We start from the raw sequence: 27552 nt of genomic DNA on the forward strand, positions 1-27552 counted from the left end.
TGACAGGAACCAGTCAGGCACTCCAGCAAGGAACTTGTTGATAGTCTATGGTTGAAAGCCTAGTTCACTGTGATGAGTTGTCTTTACCATTTTAATTTGGTACCTCTGTGGCACTGACCGGCTCAGATTTTGGGTTGTTTCCAGAAACCCCCCTGGCGTTAGACGCACCTCTGTGTAAGGGCCTCCTTGTTTAATTAACTTAACCATAGTTACCAAAAGGATTTTCCACTTGGTTTACTCTGATGCTTGCTTCTGAGCCTATGGTGACAAATTCTACTTTCTGAGTCTGGATGGGTGGAGGGAGGGCCTGGGATGATGTCAGATCACAGTGTTTCCTCCTCCCCTCAGGAAGTAAAGTCCACTGGCAGGAGTGACCACACTGGCTCGGCCTCACAGACTTAGAATGCTTGCCTGTGTTCACAGTGCAGCCGAATGAAATGCCTTAGAAAAGGGAGTCACTTTGTCAAAAATCCTATACTTTTCTTCCCAGATTGCCTCACTGCCTCATCGCTGAAGGATTCCTTTGCTGAAGACCACATCAAAGGTAAGAAAAAAATGGGACTGTGTGCTGGGGTTACTTTTCTGTAATGTTTTGTATGAGAGGCATTGCCCACCCCCCAGCCCTCCTTCCCCGGCCTGCTCACCAGACAGCCGACCATTCCACACATGCTGGCCGCAGCCTGGCCATTCTGGAAGCAGCAGCCTGCCTGCCAATCTGATGGTGGGAAATAAAGAATACCGCATGCCATCCTCAGAACATTTATATTTCTTTCTGTTACTTCTCTTTATATATCGATTTTTACTGAACCACTTGGGAGATAATACAGGTTCTAGAATACTGCACTCCTGAGACCAAGAACATGCTCCTAGCAGAACCACAAGACCACCACCACTCTTAAGAGATTTCACAGGTCTACTAGAAAGTCCAGAAGTGGACTTCCAGAATTTCCCCCAAGTGACCTCCTGAAGTCCTTTACAACTTGTTTTCTGGTCCAGGATTCATTCAAGGAACGGTCACGGCATTTTTGTTGTCACATCTACTTAGTTAGTCCCTTAGAATATTTTCATTTTGGCAATTGCTTTGTAAAGGAAATTCCTAAACCCGAAGCTCTTCCTCCTTTCCTTATTTCTCTAAGGTCAAGAGCTCACCCAGAAGACCAGAGGGTGATGCATGACTTCCCCTAGGATGTGGCTTGTAGACCTAGGCCAGGGAGGCCAGTGCTAATACAGGCCACCCTACAGCGAGGTGGGCTGGTAGTTAACTCCTTTGTAATTCCTGCCTGAAATAGTAAACCGAGTGGTAATCTTTCAGATGCCATTCATATCTCTGCGATGGCTTTGATGTCTCTCAAATTATGGCCTTTCATTAGCTTTTTCTTACCTCTCCCATGGTTCTGCCTGGATTGTGATTATGGAAAAAACAGGGATAGGAGAAATAGTTAGGCAGACTTATATGTAACTAAGGCTATACCCCAAGATAACTGTCAAAGGCCTCCGGACTTGCCAGGTGAAGTTAGGCAGCAGGCCTCCAGAAAAGTCCCCAAAGACAATACAAAGCCCTGCTTGCATTTTTGAGGTTGAGATCAGAGCCCGTCAACAATTTAGAAATGAGGAAATCATCTATTTTTAAAGGGGTGGGCTACACAAAAATTACAAGTGGTTTTACACCAGAGAGAAAAATAAAGTTTAGAAGTTTAGATCAGTTTCTTGTCAACTGAGTCAACTGTTTTGGTATTGTCACAGAGACCGAGCATCATGACGCAGAGGGCAGGGAAGGCCCAACCATACACTGAAGCCCTGGATGGAGGCTGGGGATGGATGATTGTATTTCATTTCTTCCTGGTAAGAATTTACTTTCCCCTTTTCTACTGCCCCCAAGAAGGCTCCTCTGGAAGAAAGCTCAGAGCAAAGCCAGGAACTGCCAATAGCTGCCCAAGTCAGTGGCCCACACTGAACTCAGGAGAAAAATGTCCTCCCTGAGTGAAAGACAAATTTGTTCCCCTCCAGTCCCCTTTGCTAACACCACCAAACCTACAAAATGTTCCAGCCACCACCTGCAGCTCTACCCTGACTGCACAGCAATTAAGATGTGTAGATAATCATACATTGAAGCACCCCAGAAGTAGCAGTGGGAGGTGCTGGAAAGTGCTGTTGGGTGGGTTCCCAGCTCAGCCCAGCATACACAGGACAGCAACCTCCCTCTCTCCCAGGGGTTGGGGCCATTGTCTCTCTGTTCTGCCTGCTGTCCACTTCCCAACCCATCCTTGCAACCCTAACTTGTGCTATAATTCAGCCCAGCGTGTCTTTCTGACATGTCTGGAAAGGGAGAGAAGTGTGTGGATTCTGAAACCAGAACCTGATTTTTCTCCTTCATTCTGTAAGCAACTAGACTGGGCACTCCCATTTCCTAATGAACAACTCTCATCCTCCCAGAGGCTCTTAAGGTGGTTGTGAGACATGGTGATCTGAAATGTCAGCATGGCCATTCTAGAATATTGGAGAGTCCCATCCCAACTGTGCCCCAAGCAAGGCTCAAACAGTGGCACCAGCTCCATATTCCACATCAATGTTCCCAAATCGGTTCACTTTGAGATGGACTCACGAAGGTATCCTTTCCCTCCTGTCCTCCTCCCCTGCTCTGCCCTACAGTAAGAGGCTCACAAACACAGGACTGCAGGTCTTAGTTAATAATCCTGCAGCCCGCAATGTGATACAAGGACGCAATGTGACCCATGAACAGGACGATGGGAAAACATCATACCTCCTCCTCCCTAATGACAGAGGGGAAAGTAGCAGCACAGGTCCTCAGGCAGGATTTATGTAATACAAATCTCTTACCAGAGGACTATTAGTTAAACATTAGCTTCATTACGAGAATGTGTACTCACTTTTCCTTAAGCTCTCCCAGACATGTTATTAATAAGGAAGCTAAGGATGGGCTAAGCCCAAGAGCCCTCCCAGGAGCTGGGCCACATCCCCAGATCACAGACTTTGCAGAACTAGCATTGCTGGTGAGGGTCTCCAGATCTCCCACCTTTCTCCCCAGTAACGAGTCTTACTTTCCCGACATGGTCCTCTGGGGAGAGGTTATTTGATTAATGTAGTTGCTGGTAAGAAACACTGCCTAATAACCAGATTATTAAACAGCGTTCAGTGTTCCACTTTTCTGGATGCGATGCTGGTGACAGAAGCACAAGGAATATACTGAGTCCTCAAGCGTTAACAATGGGCTCTGGCTAAGTGACTGCAGTGGTACATGGATACTTACAGGACTATGGCTTTCTGTCTGCATGAGTTACAAGTGTATTTTTCTACAATAGAAAGGAGGTGAGTGAAAAATCCTGGAGCATGTGGTTAGTGCAACTGAGAACCTACATTATAGGGGTAGGGGGCTGAAACACTGTAATTTGGTTAAATAACTAAATAAAACAAGGAGCTGGAGTGTGCAATATATTCATACAGACACCCTCAGGGGGACGTTCAAGTCCAGTGTGAACTCCACACCCCCTTCCCTAGTCCTGACCTCATAATCTGGGACCCCAGGATCCCTCCATATACAACCATGCACACTTTATTTGAAAAAGGGAGCCCCAGTATATTTTGATGCAGCATCCAACTTAATTAAAATTACACAAAATGAAAATTAGCCCCCAACTTAATTAAAATGATACTGAAATTCATTTAATATTAAAATTCAAACAGCCACATGTACAGGTTGCTATACTGGACAGAACAGTTCTATAGTCTATCCTGTGGCCTATTACAAAATGTTATTTTCAGATTACTAGCCTAATAATTATGTTTTAACCAGTTAATAAATGAGAGGTACGGAAAGACCCTTCAGTAGAGTTTAGTTTTGTTGTTGTTGTTTTTTAAAGATTTTACTTATTTGACAGAGATCACAAGCAGGCAGAGAGAGAGGAAGGGAAGCAGGCTCCCCGCTGAGCAGAGAGCCAGATACAGGGCTCGATCCCAGGACCCTGGGATCATGACCTGAGCCAAAGGCAGAGGCTTTAACCCACTGAGCCACCCAGGTGCCCGGAGGCCCTTTAGTATTAAAAAGTCAAGTGCATGAGAGAGGAAAATGAATGAGCAAGAAGCCAGAACCTGAGGAAACAGGGATGGAGTCTAAGATACTCCAGGGCTCATCTTGGTTCTGACATGTAGCTGTGGGCCCCTGGCAAGTGATTTAACCTCTCAAGGGCAGCTTTACCCTCCGAGAAAAGGGGTGCTAACAGCCCTCACCTCCAGGCAGGGGTGACTACATCATTTGCAGGGTCCGGTGCAAAATAAAAATGTACGGCCCCTCATTCAACAATTATTAAGAATTCAAAAAAAAAAAAAAAAAAAAAGGGACGCCTGGGTGGCTCAGTTGGTTAAGCAGCTGCCTTCGGCTCAGGTCATGATCCCAGCGTCCTGGGATCGAGTCCCACATCGGGCTCCTTGCTCCGCAGGGAGCCTGCTTCTCCCTCTAACTTTGCCTTCCACTCTGTCTGCCTGTGCTCGCTCTCACTCGCTCTCTCTCTGACAAATAAATAAATAAAATCTTTAAAAAAAAAAAAAAAAGAATTCAAAAAAAAAAAAAGGGACCCCTGGGTGGCTCAGTGGGTTAGGCCTCTGCTTTCAGCTCGGGCCATGATCTCAGGGTCCTGGGATCGAGTCCCCACATCGGGCTCTCTGCTCAGCAGGGACCCTGCTTCCCTCTCTCTTTCTCTCTGCCTACTTGTGATCTCCGTCAAATAAATAAATAAAATGTTTATTTTAAATATTTAAATTTTAAAAGGAAGAAAAAGAGAAAAATCCAGTAACAAAATGTCCAGGAGCAAAGAATGATGAACAGATGCTGCCCGAGGCGGGATGTCACAGAACAGATGGCGGGGTTTGTCAGTTCACCAAAAAGGAAGCCTCTGGTAGCCTCGCTGAGCATCCCTACAGTCAATGGTGGGATGTGAGGAAGCAGGGATAACCTAACAGACTGTTCTCTAGTTTGTGTAGTCCAGGAAGGAAGAGCTGGGGGGTAAGAGAGAGAGAGAGAGCCAGAGTAGAAGGAATTTGTTGTTAAACAATCACCCAATCATTTCTGACAAAGCCTGATGCTCTCTATTCAAAAGCGGCCCCTCTGGCTGATCCAGCCCTCTTTCCCAAGACAATTTCTAATGAGAGTGATCTGGTGAGGGAGCTCTGTGTATGAGTGTGTTTTGGCGGGGGGGGGGGGGGGGGGTTCTCTTAAAGGTGCAAAGAAAATGAGGGGGTTGGGTCAGCCACGGGAGAACTTCTAGGGGCTTGTATTTTGGGGTGAGCCCATTTACAATGTGAGATAGACTCTGGAACAGGGCTGAAACCCACCTACCTTAGATAAAAGTCAGGGTGGAGAATAGCAGTAGCAGTAGCAGTAGCAGAATATAGACGTACCTAGTCTCCTTGGATAACCAAAGGAAAATCCAGATCTTGGGAAAGAGTTTTGATATCTGAGTCAAAACAGAAACAAAGTTGGAAGGTTAGAAGTTGAGGGAGGGAGGGAGAGTTGATGCAAACGCTGTGTCCTTGGCTTTCTTGACACACTGTGGAAAGCACAGACCCACTTGTCAGAGACAAGCAAGCCCCAGCCACTCACTGCTGCTCCGCCCAGACATCAAAGACAGACCAGAAAGAAAAGGTCCTGAACTGGGAATGGGGGAGTGGGGACAAGGAGCTAGCCCATTTCAGGTGGTTAAGAAAGGAGAGGTCAGCACCATCTAGATGCCAGCACAGAACCCAAGTCAACAGAAAGAGGAAGGGTACTTTACAGAATGATGCCTCATTGTGGGGTCTCCTGCTCATGAGAGGCTGCAATCGCCACTCTGCATTCCGAACTGAGCAAGACAAGTGGGGTCCACCTGAGGTCTGCTCTGCTCTCTAGCCTCAGTTCCTGATAGAAGCAACTCTGAGGAGTAGGAGGATTATAAATTGACTGAATAAGGGCCTGATAAAATGTCTTCTTCACTTGTGAATGGATAGCCCGGGTTTCCGTGGCATTGTTCACTCTGAATAAGGACAATTTTGTGCTACTATCAAATCAAAACAGGAAAAATGCACGAAGGGACCCCCTCCTCGCCACGCCTGACTTTTGGAACCTCAGGGCACCACTGGTTCTTAGTCCCTTACTCCATACAAGAAAAAAATACTAGTTTGAAACAAGAGTCAAGTGAAGAGGCTGGAGGGGGAAGCTGCTGGTTAGGTAGCACGTGGGGGCTGAGGGAAACAGAGGCCCAAGAGGATGCAGATCTCTGACTCGGGTGAGCAAGACTGGGTTGATCCCAATGAAAGGAGAAATGAAAAGGAAAACCAGGTATGGGATAAGGGGGAAAAAAGTCTAATTTTGGATGGGTTGACCTGAGTTAGATAAGGTGGTAATACAAATGAGTCTGAAGTTCTTGAGAAAGCAAAACGGTTATAGGAGGTAACAAAACCACAGTTAACAGTTTCTGTGTTAAGTGTTATTCTTTATCTGAATTTTCTCAATCTTCAGTTCTGTGAGCATAGTATCTCCTTTTCATTCACTTTACAAAAGAGAAAGCTTAACTGCTGTGAAGTAGTTTGCCCAAGGTCACACCCCTCAGAGGAAGTGCTGCCAGGATTCAGGCCAAGGCATGCTGATCTCAGAACAGTACTCGTCACCATGACACTATGAATATGTGGGCATCTTAAGGTTCAAGTGAATGACTGTCTATGGCTAGGTACAGAGTGGGATGAGTCAATGACAGCGGGTAATACTCACCAGGCAGACAGAGAAAGTGGAATTAGTGAAAGGAAGCCCAGGGTCTGTGGTTCATAAGTGATGCGTGGCCAGGCTGAAAGCAGAGAAAAGCTAAAGAAAGCTAAAGCCGCTGAAAAAAGAAAGGCGAAGCCTGGAAGCCCCTGGAGTCAGTGAGTGCCCATGGCTCCTGTGCTGCGTGCCCCAAGACTCTGGCCTGGTGGCTTCCCTTCCAGTTCCTCCTGCTGATCCCAGGGTACTGCCCCCAGTGTACTGGGAATTCTAAGCAACAAATGTTAGCATGTCACAGAAAGAAAACTTGACCTCAAAAGGGATATTCCTCCTAGTGGGAGGGAGAAGGGTAGTGCTGGCAAGGAGGGTTAGCTGGGACAAAAGGAAGGATGGGGCACATGACCAACCAGAAGCTGACTCTCCAACCTGTTTACGCTCGCTAGTCTAGCATCAGTTAGTAGTGCTCCCTTCTGCCCTCCAGTGTTTCCACTGGGACGGTATAGGGCCACCCTATTTATATACCAAGTGAGGAAGTGTACTCAGTTTAAGAGCAAAGTGAGCAAAGCTCATTTAAGAACCGATGAGAACAATTCATCTTTTGGATCAATGTGCTTCTCTCACAAGAGTTAAATGCAACTAGCTGTCTTTAACAGATACGATTCTGACATTACAGTACAGTGTCTGGTCTGGAGTCAGTCTATCTGGGTTCAAATCTCACCTCTGGCACCCCCATATCAAGTTCAAATGACTTTTAATCTCTCTAAACCTCACTTTCCAAAGAATACATTGATTGCCAGAGCCCTGTAATGAGGATTGAAGGAGATGCTCTTGTGTCAAGCACTTAGATACTCCAAGAGTAGGACCGCCCCACAAAATACAAAATGTATAATGTCGAACCAACGAACACACTGGTAAATACTGGTGACCTGGGGCCAGGGGGATGGGGTCAGAAGCGTAAGCAGTTGTAACCTTCTCTGTGATGGCTCACTCACCACCTGACTTGGACTCTTTGGTCTGCTTTGCTTTAGGTAAACGTGTTTCTGATGGGGATGACCAAGACATTCGCCATTTTCTTTGTGGTCTTCCAAGAAGAATTTGAAAGCTCCTCAGAACAAACTGGCTGGATCGGATCCATCATGTCATCACTTCGTTTTTTTGCAGGTATAAAGCCGGCAATAAGCTTGCTGTCCAAGGAAAAGCACCACAAAGGGCAATCCTGAGAAGATTTGTCTGTCAGTCATTTAAGGCTGAAGCATTGCTAAAACCCAGATTCATTAATAGGTAAAGCTGATAACAGTTATAGACTCGAAGTGTTTGGCCTCTTCTTGGCTTGACAAAATCAGAAGAAATGGGGTTCAAAAAAAGCTTAAGAATCCAACTATTAAAGTCCATGATTCAATTTTTCATGCCTTGTTTCTTTTCACAGTGCCTGAACACAGGTTCAGTGAGCCAGTCTCTCTGGGAAATCAGACCACGAAGTTCTTAAAGTCCAACATCTAAGCATATTCAAAATACAGCAAACCAATTCGTCTTCCCTTACTTCTATTTGGGGCTCAAACATGACAGAGTAGAATAATGATCGAATCTTATTCTAGTCATAGGTAACTAGGTGCAATCTCATTTTGTGGGTTTTTTTTTAAGGTTTTACTTATTTAAGTAATCTTGTACACCCTGGGTGCCTGGGTGGCTCAGTGGGTTAAGCCGCTGCCTTCGGCTCAGGTCATGATCTCAGAGTCCTGGGATCGAGTCCCACATCGGGCTCTTTGCTCAGCAGGGAGCCTGCTTCCCTCTCTCTCTCTCTCTGCCTGCCTCTCTATCTACTTGTGATTTCTCTCTGTCAAATAAATAAATAAAATCTTAAAAAAAAAAAAAAAATCTTGTACACCCAATGTGGGGCTTGAACTCATGACGCTGAGATCGAGTCACATGTTCTTCTGACTGAGCTGGCCAGGCACCCCTTGTTTTGTGGTTTTATAATGCATTTTTCAAACCCATTTGCAAACCTCTTTAAAACAAACAACTTTTTCCAAAAAGTACAGTAGTGTGGGACTGGGAATATTATGAAGCCCAAAACAGACACCTTTCTGAAGGATACACAATATTCCAAAGTCAAGTCCTCTTGTTTTCCTTCAGTTGCTCATTTAAATTGCACATCAGAAAATAAGAAATGCCAGAGTGTATTTACCTAGTACTTGCCTTTCTTCGTTTTTCCGAGGTCCCCTGGTTGCCATTATTGGTGAAATAACTGGAGAGAAGACTGCCTCCATTCTCGGGGTTTTCCTTGTTTCTGGTGGATATCTAATCAGCAGCTTGGCTACTAACATCCCCTTTCTTTGTGTGACTATGGGACTTTTACCTGGTGAGTCCACTATAAAAATAAGACTGTAGAATATGAAACTAGGAACCTTCCTTTTTACTCTCTTGTCCATGGACCCAACAAGCCTACTTATATTATCTCAGGTCCAGGAGAATAGTTCATCTGGTACCAAGCCACTTCATGTGATTCCAAGCTACTGTTCTTTTTAGGTTTGGGTTCTGCCCTCCTGTACCAAACAGCTGCCGTGGTAACTATCAAATACTTCAAGAAACGATTAGCTCTTTCCACAGCTATTGCCCGTTCTGGGATGGGCCTGACATTTCTGATAGCACCTTTTACAAAAATCCTGATAGATCTGTATGACTGGACAGGTAAGTCACTCTGTGTCTGAACTATCAACTCCACAAGGTAAGTTCAGCTCTCTCCCTCGAATGAGCGGGAAGTGCAGACTTTTTGAGCCAGGGAAGAAATAAGCAGGACTTCTACAGTAAAGTAAACATGTGCCTCCTCTTCCTCGGAGAACACACAGCAGAAGACATGCTGACTATTTGCAGGCTTCACCACAGACCACACAAGCAACTCAGAGTTCACAGGATTCACGTCTGCGGGGATGGAGGCCACTCTGGAGAAACACCTTGCAGGGAAAGTGATACTCCTGGGGACACACAGATTCCCTTCTCCTCTTGTACCACTGAAGCACTCTCTTTTCAAATATTCTCTTTAAAAAATGCCCCGCCACCTGACTCACTAAAATAGACCTTAATCTCTTCTACACCATCATCTATATATAAATTTTTCACAAACAAATGAAACCATTCACTCCACAATTTTCTTTGTGCCTGACCTAAAATATTCAGATTTTAATAATCTTAAATCACTGGAAAAATATATGTACATGTACACTTATAGGGATATACATAAGCCTGTTTCTACCTACAGAGCCTTTTTGCTGCCTCTTTCCTTTCCCAAGTGAAAAACTACCAGTGGTCTCATGGCAAACTGAACCAGGGGGCAAATCCCTAAGACAGGATAGCAGAACCTACAGCCAATTCCATCTCTGGAAACATCGCACACAACCCACAGCTTTGGTCAGACCACGCTGAAACCAAGACTGACATCCGTCTTCTTTCAAGGAAATTAAAAATGGAATGATATGAAAGGCAGGCCCCTCTTCTAAAGCAGTTTCTGAATGACTCTCATCGCCTAACTCTAGAATTCTGTATTTTCTGTCCTGAAATCTATATCCCCACTTCAGGATACTTTAAATCCCTATTGAAAACACACAGTAATTTTCTAACATTTCAAATACCCACCCCCCGGACTCCCCACAAAAACTATTCTTTTTTTCTCTTGCACAAATAACACTCTCTCCCTCCAGGTAATTTCCCGGTGCAGCTTTCTGGTTTTCTATTTTCAAAGGACGCCCTGTTTTCACAAGGGTACAGTGGTGTGTAGGGCTAAAAATAAAGTCAACAGATGTAGATACTTCAGTAAAATTTAGGGGACAAAGTAGTGTTTTCAGGAATTATTGCACTATGACTGAATATATTCATAGTGGGGCCCCTTCTAAGCCCAAGAACAGAGTATTATGAAATGAGATGGGTAACTTTTAACCTAACTTCTCACTGTCTCTCCCCTATTTAGGTGCCCTTATACTACTTGGAGGGATGACATTAAATTTGGTGCCTTCAAGTATGCTCTTAAGATCCATCCATATCAAAAGCGAGAACAATTCTGATATTAAAAATAAAGGCAGCAGCTGGTCTGCAAGTAATCCAGAGGCAGTGGGCACGACCGAAATGTCATCCTGCGATGAGACACGAGAGGCCACCATCACGGAGAATGCAACGCAAAAGGCCAGACAACATGGGACAAATTTAATAGTCTCACAGTACGAAGAGTTCAACAATGAGCCTAATGGGGACAGTTATGAGAAAGAGGCTACTTCATGCAGCTATAAACAAAAACTCTGTGACATCTCCCTTTTAAAAAATCCTTTCTTCTACATATTTACCTGGTCTTTTCTCTTCAGTCAGCTGGCATACTTCATCCCTACTTTCCACCTGGTGGCCAGAGCCAGAACACTAGGGATTGACATCATGGATGCCTCCTTCCTGGTTTCTGTAGCTGGTAAGAAAGCATACTTTGACCTCAAACTCAGAAGGAAAACTGAACTTATTTTACAAAAATTTATCCAATTCTATAAAAAACTAAAGAAAAACAATTTTTTTTAAAAAAAGGAGTTATGGGAGGGCCAGAAAAAAGGAAATCTTTTGAGGCTGTTGGGAGAACCAGGCCTGTCCCTCCACAGATCTGTCACCACACCTTGCACACAGGTGCTCTTTACCAGAAAGTGGCCCCTAAGCAAGCCTCGTTCATTTTCATGTCAGTGTCTGTCTGACACAGTACACATTTAGTATTTGTGGCATAAATACGTGACTTTAAAAAGCTGGCAAAAGCCACCTCCAGGAAGCAGAAAAATCATAGGCAGACAGCACAGGGAGGAGGTTCAAAGGATTGGTTCTAGAACTTAAGACTTCCTGGGTTCAGGTTTTGCTCTGTATTTCCTAGCTGTAGGACCTTGGACAAGTTACGCATGTTTTCTGTGCCTCAATTTCTTCATCTGTAATATAGGGATAATAAGGTTATCAGGACTGAATGATCAATGCATGTAGAGTTTAGAATAGTGCCTGGCCCATCATAAGCATTCAATTATGTTCTATAGTATGGGTAGCTAAAAGTTTTTGCCCTTGCATTCGCACTAAGACAGATAAATATGCCTGTTAAGGCCACTCACTAATGGACCAGGCTGATACTTAAAAATAATTACAAGGTTAAGTTAAAAATGAAAACAATCATTTTAGTTGAGTATTTATAAAATTGTAAGGAGACAAAAATGCTTAATTCAGAAGATCTGGATTCTCTCAACGGACAAAATAGGGAGCCTAAAAAAATTAAAGGGATGACATGGACTGTTCTAAATATCTGGTAATTTTATGTAGCTTGATGTTAACTTTTCTCTCCCTAATTTCTTGAAAAGACTGCTTACACAATCCTTACAAAACTGACTATATGCCATTCCAACCGCAAAGATACCCCACTTCCCACTTCCGTCAACTAAAGCCTGTGTACACAAGGAAAGATACATAGTTAAATTTTTTTTTTTTTTAAAGATTTTATTTATTTATCAGAGAGAGAGGGAGAGAGCAAGCACAGGCAGACAGAACGGCAGGCAGAAGCAGAGGGAGAAGCAGGCTCCCTGCTGAGCAAGGAGCCCGATGTGGGACTCGATCCCAGGACGCTGGGATCATGACCTGAGCCGAAGGCAGCTGCTTAACCAACTGAGCCACCCAGGCGTCCCCATAGTTAAATTTTTTTAGTAGAATGTCTGATAGTCATCAATTGAGATCAGATTAGGTTATCAATGGGACCAAAGAGCATAACAAAAAGTTTCCATATGTATCCTAGGAAGTAACTGTAAAAATAGAAATAGTAGTATGCATTTTCTGCCCCCCTCCCTTTTTTGTGAAGCAATTTAAGAATTTACACTACAAAGCAACTGTAGCTCATGCCACTCTTGGTGAACATGTTCTATTATTTAACTGCTACACTAGTTTATAATCGATAAAAAAAAAAAGAATATTCTGTTACCGTGAAACTGAATGAAAACATGGTACTTAAATTTTATTCAAGTTTACACCATAGCTCCAATGTTCAAAATGATCCCAGGTTATCGAGTCCCGCATCGGGCTCTCTGCTCAGTGGAGAGCCTGCTTCCCCCTCTCTCTCTCTCTGCCTGCCTCTCCATCTACTTGTGATTTCTCTCTGTCAAATAAATAAATAAAAATCTTAAAAAAAAAAAAAAATGATCCCAGGTTTCCAGATTTCCTACTTATTTCCCAAAAAAGCAAAACAAAACAACAAACAAAACAGATTTCCTATTTCCAAGCATAATAACCTTGACAGGGGCACTTTAATTACCAAAACATCATGTACAAGCATAAGAAAAAGTCCCAACATCTATTTTTTTCAACATAAGACTTTATTATTTATAATGTCGAGTCTTCCACCATCTGGCTTCCCCAGCACACCGCCCTGAGGGCCTACCAGTCTTTTAGAACTCTCACTCCCTCACCTGCACCACCTCTTTGAGGAAGGCCGCCTAAGTGCCCAGGTCTCTGTAACCAGGGATTCCCAGTTAGGTGGTACAAGCTTTCCAAACCTGATGAGGATAAAAACAAACAAACAAACAAACAAAACACCTGAGGGGCCTCCTACCCAGCTCTGGAGGAGTCTTTCTGCCACTGTATTAAATGTATTTGGAGTGGGTAAATAAATGACTGAATCTACTGAGACATAATGAGACCATTTTTTGTTCAGATGTCCTCACCTCAGGAAGAAGTTGTATTACTCAGGAAAAGAGGTCTTCGGCAGTTACACTTTCCAAAGGGGCTAGGGAAATGGAATTCGGATATCACAAGGTTTTCTCAATCTTGTTCCAGGTATCACTGAGACAGTCAGTCAGATAATCTCTGGATGGGTTGCTGATCAAAACTGGATCAAGAGGTATCATTACCACAAGTCTTACCTCATCCTCTGCGGCATCACTAACCTGCTTGCTCCTCTGGCCACCACATTTCCATTACTGATGACCTATACCGTCTTCTTTGCCATTTTCACTGGTGGTTACCTGGCAGTGCTACTTCCTGTACTGGTGAGTAGACATACTCATTAACACTGTTAAACCATTTAGTAAAAGCAAGTATTAATAATAACCTCCCCAAAGAGATTACATATTCGGTATTAATTTTATAATTAAAAAAAAAATGACATGCAAGGCCTCAGAAACCCTGGTGCTGTATCCTACCCACTTTTCATCTTACCTTTGCGGGAGGAATGGTGAGAGAACTATCTACATGAGACAAAAAAGAAATGAAAGCAAAAAAGGGATCAGCAGGATTCTACTCTGCTCTGTCTCCCAAAAGGTTAGGCAGGGTTGTGTTTACTTGTTTCCTTCAGCTCCAGAAATTTCTTTGGCTCCTTCTAAGATACCATCTTGAGGAATTCCATGAGAAAAAAAGGGGCTTCCTGAGCGGTGTGGATTCTCTCTTGTTCAGACTAGTCCTATGTACTTTAATAGGGATGTTGATCAATTCCTCTACTTTTACCCCAAACTGACTTCAAGTCCTGGGCACAAAAGGAACGAAAATACTTATACAAATATTTCATGGATTCTTCTGACCTGAAGTCAATATTCATAAGGGCTGTAGGATATTATACGAAGCTTATGTAAAAATCAAAACTTTCTAAAGCTGAAATCAACCTGGGAAAACTGACTTCTTACAAACCAATGGCTGGTATTTAGCATAGGTGGATTTGAGAATACCACTGTCAGATCAGAACGTAAATACCATTTCCCAATAGAGAAGAGCCGTGAGGATCAAGGAAGAAAGGTACCCCTGTGTTGCCTTAAAGATTTAAAATAAGAAACCCTATGTTCCTTACTATACAATGAAAACACTGCCTGCCTGGCACAGTAACTCTTCCCTGTTTGCCTCAGCTCTTATAAGATACCAAGGCAAAAGGCCATCCAAAATCACCTCAGAAGTCAATTGTTCATAGTATTTATCCCTTTGCAGGCATAGGTCTCAACAAGAGTTTTGCCTTCAATATGGCTAACACTGGATTCTAATCCCTACAGGTTGATCTGTCTGGGAATTCTAGAGTACACAGGTTCTTGGGACTTGCCGGTTTCTTTGCTGGGGGCGCTGTCCTTTCTGGACCACCTATAGCAGGTAACAGCTTAACCACATTCTGAGCAAACTTCAACAGCTATGAAAGAAAATGCTGATCCATTATGTATGGTAACACATAATAACAGTATCAGGTTAGAAACCTGAAGACATCTCTACTGTTCCTACACTCACTCTCACATTCAATCACTAATCCAGGAGAATCTGAGGATTCACTCAACATATAATAGGTGGTTAATTAAGCAGCTTCTTACAATATCTTGAAGAGTCTTAGAGCAGGGATTGTATGTATAACTATGAAAGAAAATGCTGATCCATTATGTATGGTAACACATAATAACAGTATCAGGTTAGAAACCTGAAGACATCTCTACTGTTCCTACACTCACTCTCACATTCAATCACTAATCCAGGAGAATCTGAGGATTCACTCAACATATAATAGGTGGTTAATTAAGCAGCTTCTTACAATATCTTGAAGAGTCTTAGAGCAGGGATTGTATGTATAACTCCTTGCCTGGGAGACAATTGAGAGTTTTAGAAGATTCTCGAAAACTGATGATGCCTTAAACCAACCAACCAACCAACCACTAGCATCTTTCATCTGAGCAGGAGTCATTACAGACCATGAAGACTCTCTGACCCCTCTGCTGTTCAGATGTGCTACTAGCACAGCTTGTCCAGGGCTTCCCAACATCTCTGATTTCCTAAGAGGGATGATGGAGGCCCTCCATCTCCTATCTGGACCGAAAGTGGGAGGATACCTGACCTACAGGCCAGGATCTCTGCGGAGAGGATGTGTGAGGCCAACAACTGGTGACTAGTAAATATGAGTATAGGAAAAATTGAGGGAGTTCTGATATTTAAGCTAGCTTTAGACTAAAGCATTGTTTTGTATGCACTTTTAACTTAAAGGACATTTTGTGCTCGCTAAACTTAATCTAAGACTCTGAAAATACTACTTACACAGAAATATTTCTAGGGAACAGACTTAAACTTCAGTATTTCACACACTACAGGTTCTCAGTGTTTAAATGTCCAAATTACTACGGCATTTCCAATCATCCACAAAAAGGCATTCAGCCTAAAACCTTCTTTTACTTCCTTCAGTCCTGAAGTGAGACAGAAAAAGATACAATCTTGCCTCACTATCATTGTTTAAAAACTAAATACTATTTAGGTTTGCACTTAAATTTAAGACCTAGAAAAGGCAACCAGCAAAAGGGAAAGTATAAAATTAGCAACAAAAATTATTATTGGATGGCAAAAAACATACCATTACCTGAGGTTCAATTTAGGTGTACCTCTTCTAAAGGAAAACGGTTATACAAATATACAGCCAGCTCCTACTTCTGTTTATGAGCCTACCTCTGCCCATTTGGTCTAGTTCAGCCTACACCTCACACCTGGAAAGCAGCGTCGAATTTTAAAGTCAGGCTCACAACCGTGATGTAGGGGCTGGTAATAGGAGACTAAACACTAGACACCCTTAGCAGAGTGCTCTACAGCTGGGGCCCAGGTCAGCGAGCTAGAAAAAACAGAACTCAAATACAGCTTGTCGACGCATCTTCTCAATCTTGATCCTTCTTCTACAGCCATCCCAGGGATGCCTTGAAATGTTCCAAGCCTATTAGGCCCCAAATATAGGGGGGTAACAAATACCAGAGCACAGAGTATCTTATCCAAATGATAAAAACATGTAACATGTTTAGAGATTTCAAGTTTTGTATGTTTTATATACATCTTAAAATGCTTGTTTATTTTTTTAAATTTTCATTTATTTCAGAGAGAGAGAGAGGAAGCATGCACAAGTGCGGGCAGGAAGGGCAGAACGAGAGGGAGAAACAGGCTCCCCCATGTTAGTGGGGCACTAAGCAGGGCTGAACCAGGACCCTGGGATCACGACCTGAGCAGAAGGCAGACGTTTAAACTGATGGAGCCACCCAGGCACCTCCTACATCTTAAAATATTGAAAGAGTTCAATACATGAGAAGACAAGGCAAGTTCTGTGAGGACTATTACTCTAAAGGAAAGAACAATAGATGTGTGTGTGGGTCTTGAATCAAATTTGTTGGGTCATGATCCTTTTAATTTTTTTAATGAAAAAGAATAGACGAGGGGTACCTAGGTGGCTCAGTCGTTCTTGGTTTCAGCTTAGGTAGTGATCTCAAGCCTGGGATTGAGCCACGTGTCAGGCTCAGTGCTCAGCATGGGGTCTGCTTGAGTTTTTCTTTACCTCTGTCCCTCCCACTGGTGCGCACGTGCACGCACTCTCACTTTCTCTCTCTCTCTCAAAAATAAATAAATAAATCTTATTAGGAAAAGAAAAACGGGCTACAACAGAACAGATTAAAAAACACTGTGTATCACTTTATTTTAAACACTTAGTTCATATAAAAAAAATCACACCCAGACCTATGTCATATAAAATATATGTGACGTAAAACATTTCTTATGATCAGTGAGTCAAAAAAAATTTACAAGCCTTTTATTACCCAATGTCCACAGTATCCTAGCACTATATGTGAGGATAAGGAGAGCTAATGGAAGAATTTTTACCCACTAATTCTGAGGATATTATCCAGGCGATCATAAACTTTATAAATTCTACAAAATAGTCAAAGGAAGTGATAGGCTATTGCTGATAGCTTATATATAGATTTTTAGTCTGGGAGTTCCTCACAGTATTTTAAACAGGATTATAATAATATAAAATTCAGTTACATTTCCTTCTCTATACCAGGATCTCTCACGGACTGCAACATTACGCTAAGCATCTTGTTAAAGGGACAAACTTCAGTGAAGTCCTTACTCAAGGAAACCATTCCTCTGTGAATCAAAAACCACAAAGAGAATTTTACAAAGGCCATTAGACTTGCTCCTAACTTTTGACTCCAGCAGCAAGGGCCAAAGAAACATCAAAGATGTTGATTTCCAGATTCACTTGGCTCTGGACAGTTATGGGCAGTCACTTTATCATCTTCAGCTTTAACTAAATCAAAAGGCTTACTGGCTATAAAATATTACATTCTCACCAAACTGAGATTTTCCCAATGTAGGAGATGCTCACTTTGTACTTACCTAGTTCTGTTATTATCAAATTGCAAAAGCTGAAATTCCTATAAAAGATTACAGGCACTTTTAAATTAGGAATCTAGCAAACAGTAAAATTTTTCACAATAACTCTCAGTTAAAACACTAGTTAAAAACTGTATTAGCAATTACATTAACAGTATTCTTCTCCTTGTATGAACATGAAAAAGAAAAGCCAAGTTAGTCCTACACAGCATATTTTAATAATTTGAGGAAAGAAGAAAAAAGTGTAATAAACCCATTGGAATCGTCTGACTGAGTTTTTAAAAAACACTTATCAGGGCACCTGGGTGGCTCAGTGGGTTAAGCCTCTGCCTTCGGCTCAGGTCATGATCTCAGGGTCCTGGGACTGAGCCCAGCATCGGGCTCTCTTCTCAGCGGGGAGCCGGCTTCCCCCTCTTTCTCTGCCTGCCTCTCTGCCTACTTGTGATCTCTCTTTCTCTGTCAAATAAATAAATAAAATATAAATAAATAAAATAAAAAACACTTATCTTTTAAAAAATGTAAATAGAGTATATGGGCAAGAAAATTATTTATAGACCTTCATTAACTCTGAATATAAGAAACACAGTAGCAACACATGTATCAGATCTTGACTGAAAACAACAGACAGGGACTGAAATGGAAAAAAGTGAAAAATGACTCCTCATACACACACTACTTCTTCCATCCCACAGTCCCTGCCATTCCTAACACTCCATGGCAAATTCAGTGTTAGTTAATATCAGGATCTGATTTAGATTAGGAGAGTTTTTTAGGATTGTTCTAGGTTTCCTGATCAAAGGTGGTCAACAGACCTAAGTGTAAGCCAAATGTCACTGCTCATTCAAACCCAAGTACTATTTTTTACAGGTGGATGGCATCCAGAGCTACAAATTGGCCCAGGTGGAGGCCTTGGAAGGTTGTAGAAAATTAGTATTTTAAAACCTTATTATATTTCTAATTAATCCCTATTAACAAAAACAAACCTGCAAAAAGCAATATAAAAACAAAAGTCATGCCTTAAGTAAACAAAGCATATAATCATATTCCCCAACATATATACAGGAATGTGAAATTTCTAATCGTGTTTCTAAGGCATCTGATATGTAAACTCAAAAATGCTAATGTTTCACTTAAAAATAAAATGTTTCACTTAAAAATAAAACTACCAAGGGCCCATATTAGCTGCCTATAAAATAAAACTAAATGCAGTTCCACTCTCTTCCACATACCCCACCCACTGCCAACTGATAAATCCTTTTATTATGCTAATATATATTTTAATATATTTAAGCCAATCACAAATACAATCTGAAAACTCCCTTAAACCTTCATCATTAATTATTTGATTATAACCTGGAATTCATTCAAGAGTTACCAAACAACTTACTAGCACAGCACTCTCCTAGCTGCTATGGGGAACATAGAAAAGACAAAAGTTATTCTTGTAATTCTTCCACAGCACCTTGGGTCATGGCATAGCACTGTCACATACATTACCAGAAATTAATACGGAGGACAATAGTCTAGAACCTTTAAATTTAGAATTATTAGAATGTACATTTTTTCTCTACTTCATTAATTGAAAATTTGGTTAAGTCACTGTAACCTGGTTATTGTGAAAACTGGTTGACTCTGTTTTACCTTTATTTTTTTTTAATTTAATTTGAATTCAATTAATTAACACACAGTATATTATTAGTTTCAGAGTTAGAGTTCAGTGATTCATCAGTTGTATGTAACACCCAATGCTCATTACATTGCGTGGCCTCCTTAATGCCCATCACCCATTTATCCCTTCCCAAACCCGACGTCCCCTCTAGCAACCCTCAGTTTTTTTCACTATGGTTAAGAGTCCCTTATGGTTTGTCTCTTTCTCTGATTTCATCTTATTTTATTTTTCCCTCCCTTCCCCTAGACTCCTCTGTTTTGTTTCTTAAATTCCACATATGAGTGAAATCCTACGATGATTGATTGTCTTTCTCTGACTGACTTATTTTGCTTAGCATTAATACTCACTAGTTCCATCTACATCGTGGCAAAAGGGTCATCTTTTTGAAGGCTAAGTAACATTCCGTGTTTTACACGCGCGCGCGTACACACACACACACACACACACACACACACAGTTTTACCTTTAAATAAAGGTATCCCGAGCTGTGGTATAATAAAAATGACCTTAAAAAATATTGAAGCTTCTATCAAGTCGTAGGTATTTCACAAAAATTATTTTTTTTACAAATTCAAGGAGAGCCATTTCTAAAGCTGAACAACTATAAGCTAGTTCTATTCCAGAGTAAGTTACAGGGTTCCTAAAAAGAAAAAGAGAATCTTGCTATTATTTGTCAGCCTCCCACCTCATCAGAAATACCATGGGGGGAAACTGGCAATTTTACACTAATTTTTCATCTGTGTTTTGTAAGAGCAGACAATGGCTAAAATGGAAATTCATCCATCAAAGTTTGTCATCTCCTCATGAAATGGTCACTCCCTCTCTCTACTGGAGCCTCATTTCAGATGTAATGTGAAACAAATAACTCCCTCCGGCTCCTCACTCCACTTTTATCAACCCTGCCCTCTACAGTTTTATCACCTTGGCCAATCAGTTGAAAACTTCTCTATGACTTGAAATTTTATTTGGAAAATAAATAAAACAATTCAACCTTCTGATTTGCTATAAATCCACTTTGGAGGCTGGGGTAGGTAGAGATAACTAAGAAGGCAGAGCAGAGTTCTCTATACTCTAAATCCTGAGGAATATATTCTACCCTGAAGAACCAAAAGAAAATAATGTAGATCATTAATTCTATGTGATTATTTTCCCCATAAACAATAAGGCCCCAAAGAATTGTAATTTGATTCAGTATTCCTAAGATTAATGAATCCCTACAAAAATCTCAAAAATAAACTACAAATAGTTCTCTACTATGGTTAAAAAGAGGGCCAGGGTGGAGTAGTCTTTTCTTCACAAAGGCAAAAAATCAAGCTTCAAAATCCTAACACAGGGGCACAATCCTTTTAATGAAATTCCTTGCATAAAGTACTCCTGATAAATCTTCCTTACATAGGGACTTTAGAGAGCTCTTGTCTTAAAAGGCAGTGAGGTTTGGGGGGTCTGGGTGGCTCAGCTGGTTGAGCAGCTGACTCCTGGTTTTGGCTCAGGTTGTAGTAAGCCAGCTGGTGGCTCCAGTGACGACAAGATCATTGTCTCTCTACACCTTGGAAGTCTGCCCAACAGTTGGAAGTTCTGGTTCAACACCCACTAGTCACTTACGGAATTCTCAACCACTAATTTGAACTAGCATCCAGGAACTTGGGAATTAAGGGCCTTATGGGTATATTTCAAGTTTTAACAAGATAACCAATAATATACCTACAGTAGTAATCCTAATAAAAAGGATTCATGGGGCACCTGGGTGGCTCAGTCTGTTAAGCATCTGACTCTTAATTTTGGCTCAGGTCATTATCTCAGGGTCATGGGATCAAACCCTGTGTCAGGCTTCATGCTCAGCACTGTGTCTGCTTGAGTTTCTCTCACTCTGGCTCTCCCCCTGCTCCAGTGCCCTCTCTCTTAAAATCAATTAATTAATTTAAAAAAGGATTAATAACTCAGCTCAACAATCTAGTTCTGAGATATCAGGGGCACTATTTTTTTATTAAGGATTTTTATTTATTTTGACACAGAGAGAGAGAGACAGAGAGCACAAGCAGGGGGAGTTGCAGGTGCATGGAGAGGGAGGAGCAGGCTCCCCGCTAAGAAGACAGCTTGATGTGGGGCTCGATCCCAGGACCCTGGCGTCATGACCTGAGCTGATGGCAAATACTTAACCAACCACACCACCCAGGTGCCCCAGAGGTACTTTTAGACAGGACGTTACCCTTATTTTTAAATATGTATAGCTTTGCCCATAAAATGATGCAGAATAGTTTAAAAGTGTTGACGTCTAAAAAAATTTAGAATCCTATTTTAATATCAAGTTTGACAGACTATTAAAAAAACTCATTTGCGAAACTGTTTATGGAAGCTGAGCCCTACGTCCTTAACTGTTTTCAATTATCAAAAGGAAACATTATTAGACATCCCTGCTTAAAATAAGGGTTAGAGCCAGAGGCAAAGGAAAATAATTTGGACTACAATTTTCTTGTGCGTAAGAATCGACTGGGTCACCCCATGATGAATTATGCTTAAGGGAAGCCAAGGACTCTGCACGATGAACTCGCATCTCAGATGAGACTGAGGCAGGTAGTCTGTAAACAATGAGGAAGTGCTTACACGGCACTATAGCTTAGGCAGTCTGTACCAGCTGCTAGTGCACTACTCCTGAGACTGCTGGCTCCATGCAGTAGACACTTAGATAGATGCAACACTCCTTTGGATCATGGCTAGTATATTATCTTGTCTTTCTCCATCATTCAAAATGCTTTTGCTAGGACCACAAAGGAACCCTGTCTTTTAAATGTCAACTTAGGTGTTTACATTTAAAGTCGTTAGACTACGGGCGCCTGGGTGGCTCAGTGGGTTAAGCCGCTGCCTTCGGCTCAGGTCATGATCTCAGGGTCTTGGGATCGAGTCCCACATCGGGCTCTCTGCTCAGCAGGAAGCCTGCTTCCTCCTCTCTCTCTGCCTGCCTCTCTGCCTACTTGTGATCTCTGTCTGTCAAATAAATAAATAAAATCTTTAAAAAAAAAAAAAAAGATTACACAAAATCTATAAAAAAAAAAAAAATAAAGTAGTTAGACTATGATAGGTTCTTAACTACCAACAATCCTTTCTTTTAAAAACATACCCGCATGTTTATAGCAGCAATGCCCACAAGAGCCAAACTATGAAAAGAACCTAAATGTCCATCAACAGATGAATGGATAAAGAAGATGTGGTGTATATATACACAATGGAATACTATGCAGCCATCAAAAAAGAAAGCTTGCCATTTGCAACGATGTGGATAGAACTAGGTATTATGCTGAGCAAAATAAGTCAATAAGAGAAAGACAATTATCATATGGTCTCCCTGATATGAGGAATTTCAGAGGCAGAGTGGAGGACTTGGGGGGTAGGGAAGGAAAAATGAAACAAGACGGGATCAGAAGGGAGACAAACCATAGGAGACTCTTAATCTCACAAAACAAACAGGGTTGTTGGGGGAAGGGAGGGAGGGAGAAGGTGGAGGAGTTATGAACACTGAGGAGGGTTCTGTGCTATGGTGAGTGCTGTGAAGTGTGTAAGCCTGACAATTCACAGACCTGTACCCCTGGGGCTAATAATACATTATATGTTAATTAAAAAAATATATACCCACAGGAGCCTTGAACTGTTTAGGGTTGAAAGTGCATTTGTACACAGCTTTTCCATACTGCTACCAAAAAAGCACAGAGATCTAATAAAATCAGACCAAATATACAGTCTTCTTGTACTTTTGGTGGTGGGAAAAGGCTGATTTTTCTAACCAAATAGGTATTTCAATACCAACGAAGCTCTGAATTTAACTTACTTAGTAGCCATGTAAATCTAAGCTTATAACAGCTAATACATTCACAAAACAGTCAATAATATGAAATAACCCTACACTCTACATTTCATTTGTATTTTGCAAATTTTATAAATATAAATATAAATATAAATATAAAACTAAATACTCAGCAGCACAGGATTAACCTACCGAATGGCAACTGGATCTTAGAAATAGAATTTTTAAAGTTTACTACTATCTCAATTATCAAGTAAGAATAAGAGGAAACAGATTTAACTATTATTATTTTAATTTTTATTTACTTAAGAGAAAGAGATCATGAGCAGGGAGCCTAACACAGGGCTCAATCCCAGGACGTGGAGATCATGAGCCAAAGGCAGATGCCCAAGCAACTGAGCCATCTAGGTGCCCCAAGAGAAACAGATTTAAAACTAATTATTTCATTAAATTTCACAAGGAAATACAGGGAATGTTCTAAATTATGCTAAATAATTCCCTGCCCTGGTAAGAAAATATATTAAATATATTTTCATCTTTCAGAAACATTTTGACTTTAAATGTGTTTATGAAAATCATATTACCAGTTTTCTAGGATTTATAGTCAACCACCATCACCACCCCCCATTTTCCACTATTTTTACCTACACCCTCCTGACTTTTTAGCAGCACAATCTACTTCCTTAAGTAAGAATTACTACTCTTTTCCAGACCATTACTTCTAATGCTTACCTTATAATTCGATAAATCTGCTATACTGGTGGGAGTAAAGCAAGAATGACAAGGGAAATAGGAAGGCATGTTGGTGTTTTCTGTACTTCCTCCTTTCTAGAAATTTGAGACTGTAACTTACCCATCTCTTTGATATCTCAAGGCTAATCACAATCAACATTAATACAAAAACTTGTCCTAGTCAGTTTCTCTCTACTTTTTTGCTTAACACTGAGAAACATTTAACTAGTTAGAGGTCACTGATCCAACAGGAGTTAACAGGTAAAAAGCAAGTTAAAGGTAGCTAAATTTAAGAGGCTTTTATAAAGCATTCCATTTATTCACTATGTCAAGAATAGGAAACTTAGAGGCACCTGGGTGGTTCAGTCGTTAAGCCTCTGCCTTCAGTTCAGGTCATGATTCCAAGGTCCTGGGATCAAACCCCATGTTGGGCTCCCTGCTCTGCAGGAAGCCTGCTTCTCCCTCTCCCACTCCCCTGGCTTGCGCTCCCTCCCTCCCCCTCTCTCTCTCTGACAAATAGATAAAATCTTAAAAAAAAAAAAAAAAACAAAAGAACAGGAAACAAAAAACTAAATGTTTATATCAGAACCAAATTAAAAAAAAAAAAAAGTAAAGGAGATAAAGACATACACAATCAGACCAAAAAAAGAGGGTATACACACTCACTTGCTACACATTCAGTGAGAAATCATGTTCCAAATATAAATGAAAAGATACAACATAAAACTCCATGAGGCCAGATATTTCCATCTGTTTCATTCACAGATATACCCCCAGTACCTAGAACTGTTTGGCACATAGCACCAAAACTTCTTTGAATAAATAATCAAATAACAGCTTTAACTTTTTAAGGTATTTTGGGATTAAAAGCCAATTTGTATCTACAAACATAATATGCATATACTACTTTAGAAAAGAGGTTCTGAGTGTGGTCAGTGGACATCTGGAAGTTCTAAGACCGTTTTACAAAGCCTTGGAGGTCAAACTATCACAATAATGATACTAGGACGTTATTTGCCATTTCACAGGGCTGACTTGTACAACAATGTTTAAAAGCCAGTTCCTTGTACAAATATTCTTTGCCACTCAGTTTAAGAAAAGTGTTTCATTTAAAAAGTTCTGGTATGTGCCATTAGCCAATGGTACCCACTCATTCTTCCTTTAAAAGAACATTTGATTTCAGAGGGACTTACAGTCATCATTAACCCATCTAAGTAGTCACTTCCTTTTTTTTTTTTAAAGATTTCATTTATTCATTTGTCAGAGAGAGAGAGGGAGAGAATGCAAGCAGGGGGAGTGGCAGGCAGAGGGAGAAGCAGGTTTTCTGCTAAGCAAAAAGCCCAACACGGGAATGGATCCTGGGACCCCAGGCTCATGACCTGAGCCGAAGGCAGACACTTAACCAAATGAGCCACCCAGGCGTCTCAAGCAGTCACTTCCTTTTCACATGCTCTCAAAGCCTCCTGAACCTTCCCTTCATAGCCCTTATGACATACGTAAGTCTTGTAGTTAATACCCAACTCACATGAAACTGTACAGTCTGTGAGGGCAGGGAGCACGTCTGTTTTGGCTCATTACCATTCTCTCCTCCAACAACTAGCACACTGTTGGAAATGTAGCTTCAGTGAGGGAAAAAAGATACTACTATCACTTTTTTCTTTGGAAAGTAGTAGTAATTCACTATTATTTTCTTTGTAAGAACAGTGACCTTCTAATAAGATTCATCGTAAAATCAGGGGCACCTGGGTGGCTCAGTTTGGTAAGCGTCTAACTTCGGCCCAGGTCATAATCTTGGGGTCCTGGGACTGAGACCCACGTCAGGTTCTCTGCTCAGCAGGGAGTCTGCTTCTCCTCTCTCTGTGCTCTCTCTCAAATAAACAAAATCTTAAAACAAAACAAAACAAAAAGCATCACAGGGGTGCCTGCATGGCTCAGTCATTAAGCATCTGCCTTTGGCTCAGGTCATGATCCCAGGGTCCTGGGATCGAGCCCTGCATTGGGTTCCCTGCTTGGTGGGAACCTTGCTTCTCCCTCTCCTACACCCCCTGCCTGTGTTCCCTCTCTTGTTGTGTCTCTCTCTGTCAAATAAATAAATAAGATTTAAGAAATATAAATATAAATATATATATATGTCGTAAAATCAGATGGTATATATCCCTAACTGTAAGAAGGCAGATGAGTTCTGAGTCCACGATGACTTTCTCCCCCACAGGGTTAAATCCTTAACAAGGTGGAACAGATTTACCTTCATCAACAGAAAATAAGGCAAGCAGCTAGACTAACTTCCTAATGGGTCAAAATACATACTAGCAAAGAGAAAAGGCTCCTTCCCTCGACACAGTATAGGGCTGAGAACTACTACCTGAAATGTCTGCTTCACTAACAGAGACCACTCCTTCCTTCCAGGCTGGTTATATGATCACACCCAGACATACACCGGTTCCTTCTACTTCTCTGGCACATGCTTTCTCCTCTCTTCAGTTTCCCTATTCTTTGTACCACTGGCTGAGAGATGGAAAAACAGCCTGACCAGAAAGGAAAAGGACTGCAATCAAGCAGAACACAATCTAAACTAAGAAGTCATTGGAAACAAAAGCTTGGAAGAAGCCAGTTTCCTCATTTGTAAAATGAGAAGGCAAACAAGACCATTTTTAAGGTTCTTTTTTGCTTTCACATTCTGAGGAATGTCTAATTAATAGTGAGAAAATAATAGCCACTTAAACTAAGCCTTTGTTAGTATTTAATCAAAAAGACTAAAATATTTATCAGTCAAAACAACTACCTTAGGTATTAAGCAAAAATCTGAATGTACTTAATAAAAAATTGACCAAACTCTCAATGGTGCCTTGATAATTCAGCCACTAAAATATGTGAAGATGAAAAACCATTCTCATTAGCTTAAAGAAGTATTAAATGTAGCCACTGGCTGACTAGAACTCTGAAATATGAATGAGTATCAAAGCCTTTTTGAGTGACTAGTATGGTGATATACATTCTCCAGAAAGTTATCCTTCTTTATTAGAAGTAATTAGAAGTAACCTGTTTTCATTATTTTGTTTACTAAATTTTATATGAAAAATGTGTATTGTTATGTAATAAAAAGAATTGCCAAAAAAGGAGGGGGGGGGCAACTGGGTGGTGCGGTTGGTTGAGTGCCTGACTCCTGGTTTCAGCTCAGGGTCATGATCTCAGGGTTGTGAGACTGCACAGGCTCCCTGCTCAGTGGGGAGCCTGCTTCTCCCTCTGCCTGTGGCTCCTCCTACTTGTGTACTCTCATTCTCTCTCTCTGACAAATAAATAAGATCTTTAAAAGAAAAATCCTTTATTTCAAATCATTTGAATAGCTCTAATAGCAAGTTTCAGAGGTACCTGGGTGGCTCAGGTGGTTGGGTGTCTGACTCATGGTTTTGGCTCAGGTCATGATCTTGTGGGATCGAGCCCCATATTGGGCTCCACGCTTGG

General features: G+C 41.3%; 1 protein-coding gene and 1 long non-coding RNA gene across 6 annotated transcripts; one reads left to right on the forward strand and one right to left on the reverse strand.

The window, feature by feature from the left end:
* Positions 1 to 353: 353 nt before the first annotated feature.
* SLC16A4 (solute carrier family 16 member 4) lies at positions 354 to 26929 on the forward strand. Of its 5 annotated transcripts, none has more exons than XR_014299757.1 (10): positions 354 to 544; positions 1744 to 1842; positions 7774 to 7906; positions 8961 to 9104; positions 9272 to 9433; positions 10707 to 11192; positions 13565 to 13776; positions 14764 to 14857; positions 16604 to 16814; positions 26497 to 26577. XR_014299757.1 is itself a non-coding variant. In XM_082687484.1 (10 exons), the coding sequence occupies exons 2-10, from the start codon at positions 1756 to 1758 to the stop codon at positions 26507 to 26509; spliced, it is 1380 nt and encodes a 459-aa protein (XP_082543610.1). In that variant the 5' UTR covers positions 354 to 544; positions 1744 to 1755; the 3' UTR covers positions 26510 to 26640. The 5 variants fall into 5 exon arrangements, 4 of the variants coding, with proteins under 4 accessions (XP_082543610.1, XP_082543609.1, XP_082543611.1 ...); XM_082687484.1 differs by lacking the exon at positions 16604 to 16814 and adding an exon at positions 18761 to 18809 and having other exon boundaries at positions 26497 to 26640; XM_082687483.1 differs by lacking the exon at positions 26497 to 26577 and having other exon boundaries at positions 16602 to 18160.
* LOC309842762 lies at positions 7480 to 11853 on the reverse strand. Its single transcript, XR_014299760.1, has 2 exons — positions 8631 to 11853; positions 7480 to 8416 (listed from the first exon to the last, which is right to left on the reverse strand). It is a non-coding gene; the product is annotated as an uncharacterized lncRNA (long non-coding RNA).
* Positions 26930 to 27552: the final 623 nt, after the last annotated feature.

The sequence above is a fragment of the Mustela nivalis genome, assembly GCF_964662115.1.
Source record: "Mustela nivalis genome assembly, chromosome: 10".
Lineage (NCBI taxonomy): Eukaryota > Metazoa > Chordata > Mammalia > Carnivora > Mustelidae > Mustela > Mustela nivalis.

Bases quoted from the DNA above. Each gene is read 5' to 3' on its own strand.
- SLC16A4 (XM_082687482.1), top strand. From the start codon at position 1,756: ATGACGCAGAGGGCAGGGAAGGCCCAACCATACACTGAAGCCCTGGAT. The intron at 9,434-10,706 runs GTAAGTCACTCT...TCCCCTATTTAG, and splicing joins AGATCTGTATGACTGGACAG to GTGCCCTTATACTACTTGGA. The intron at 14,858-26,496 runs GTAACAGCTTAA...CCTTCCTTCCAG, and splicing joins TTCTGGACCACCTATAGCAG to GCTGGTTATATGATCACACC.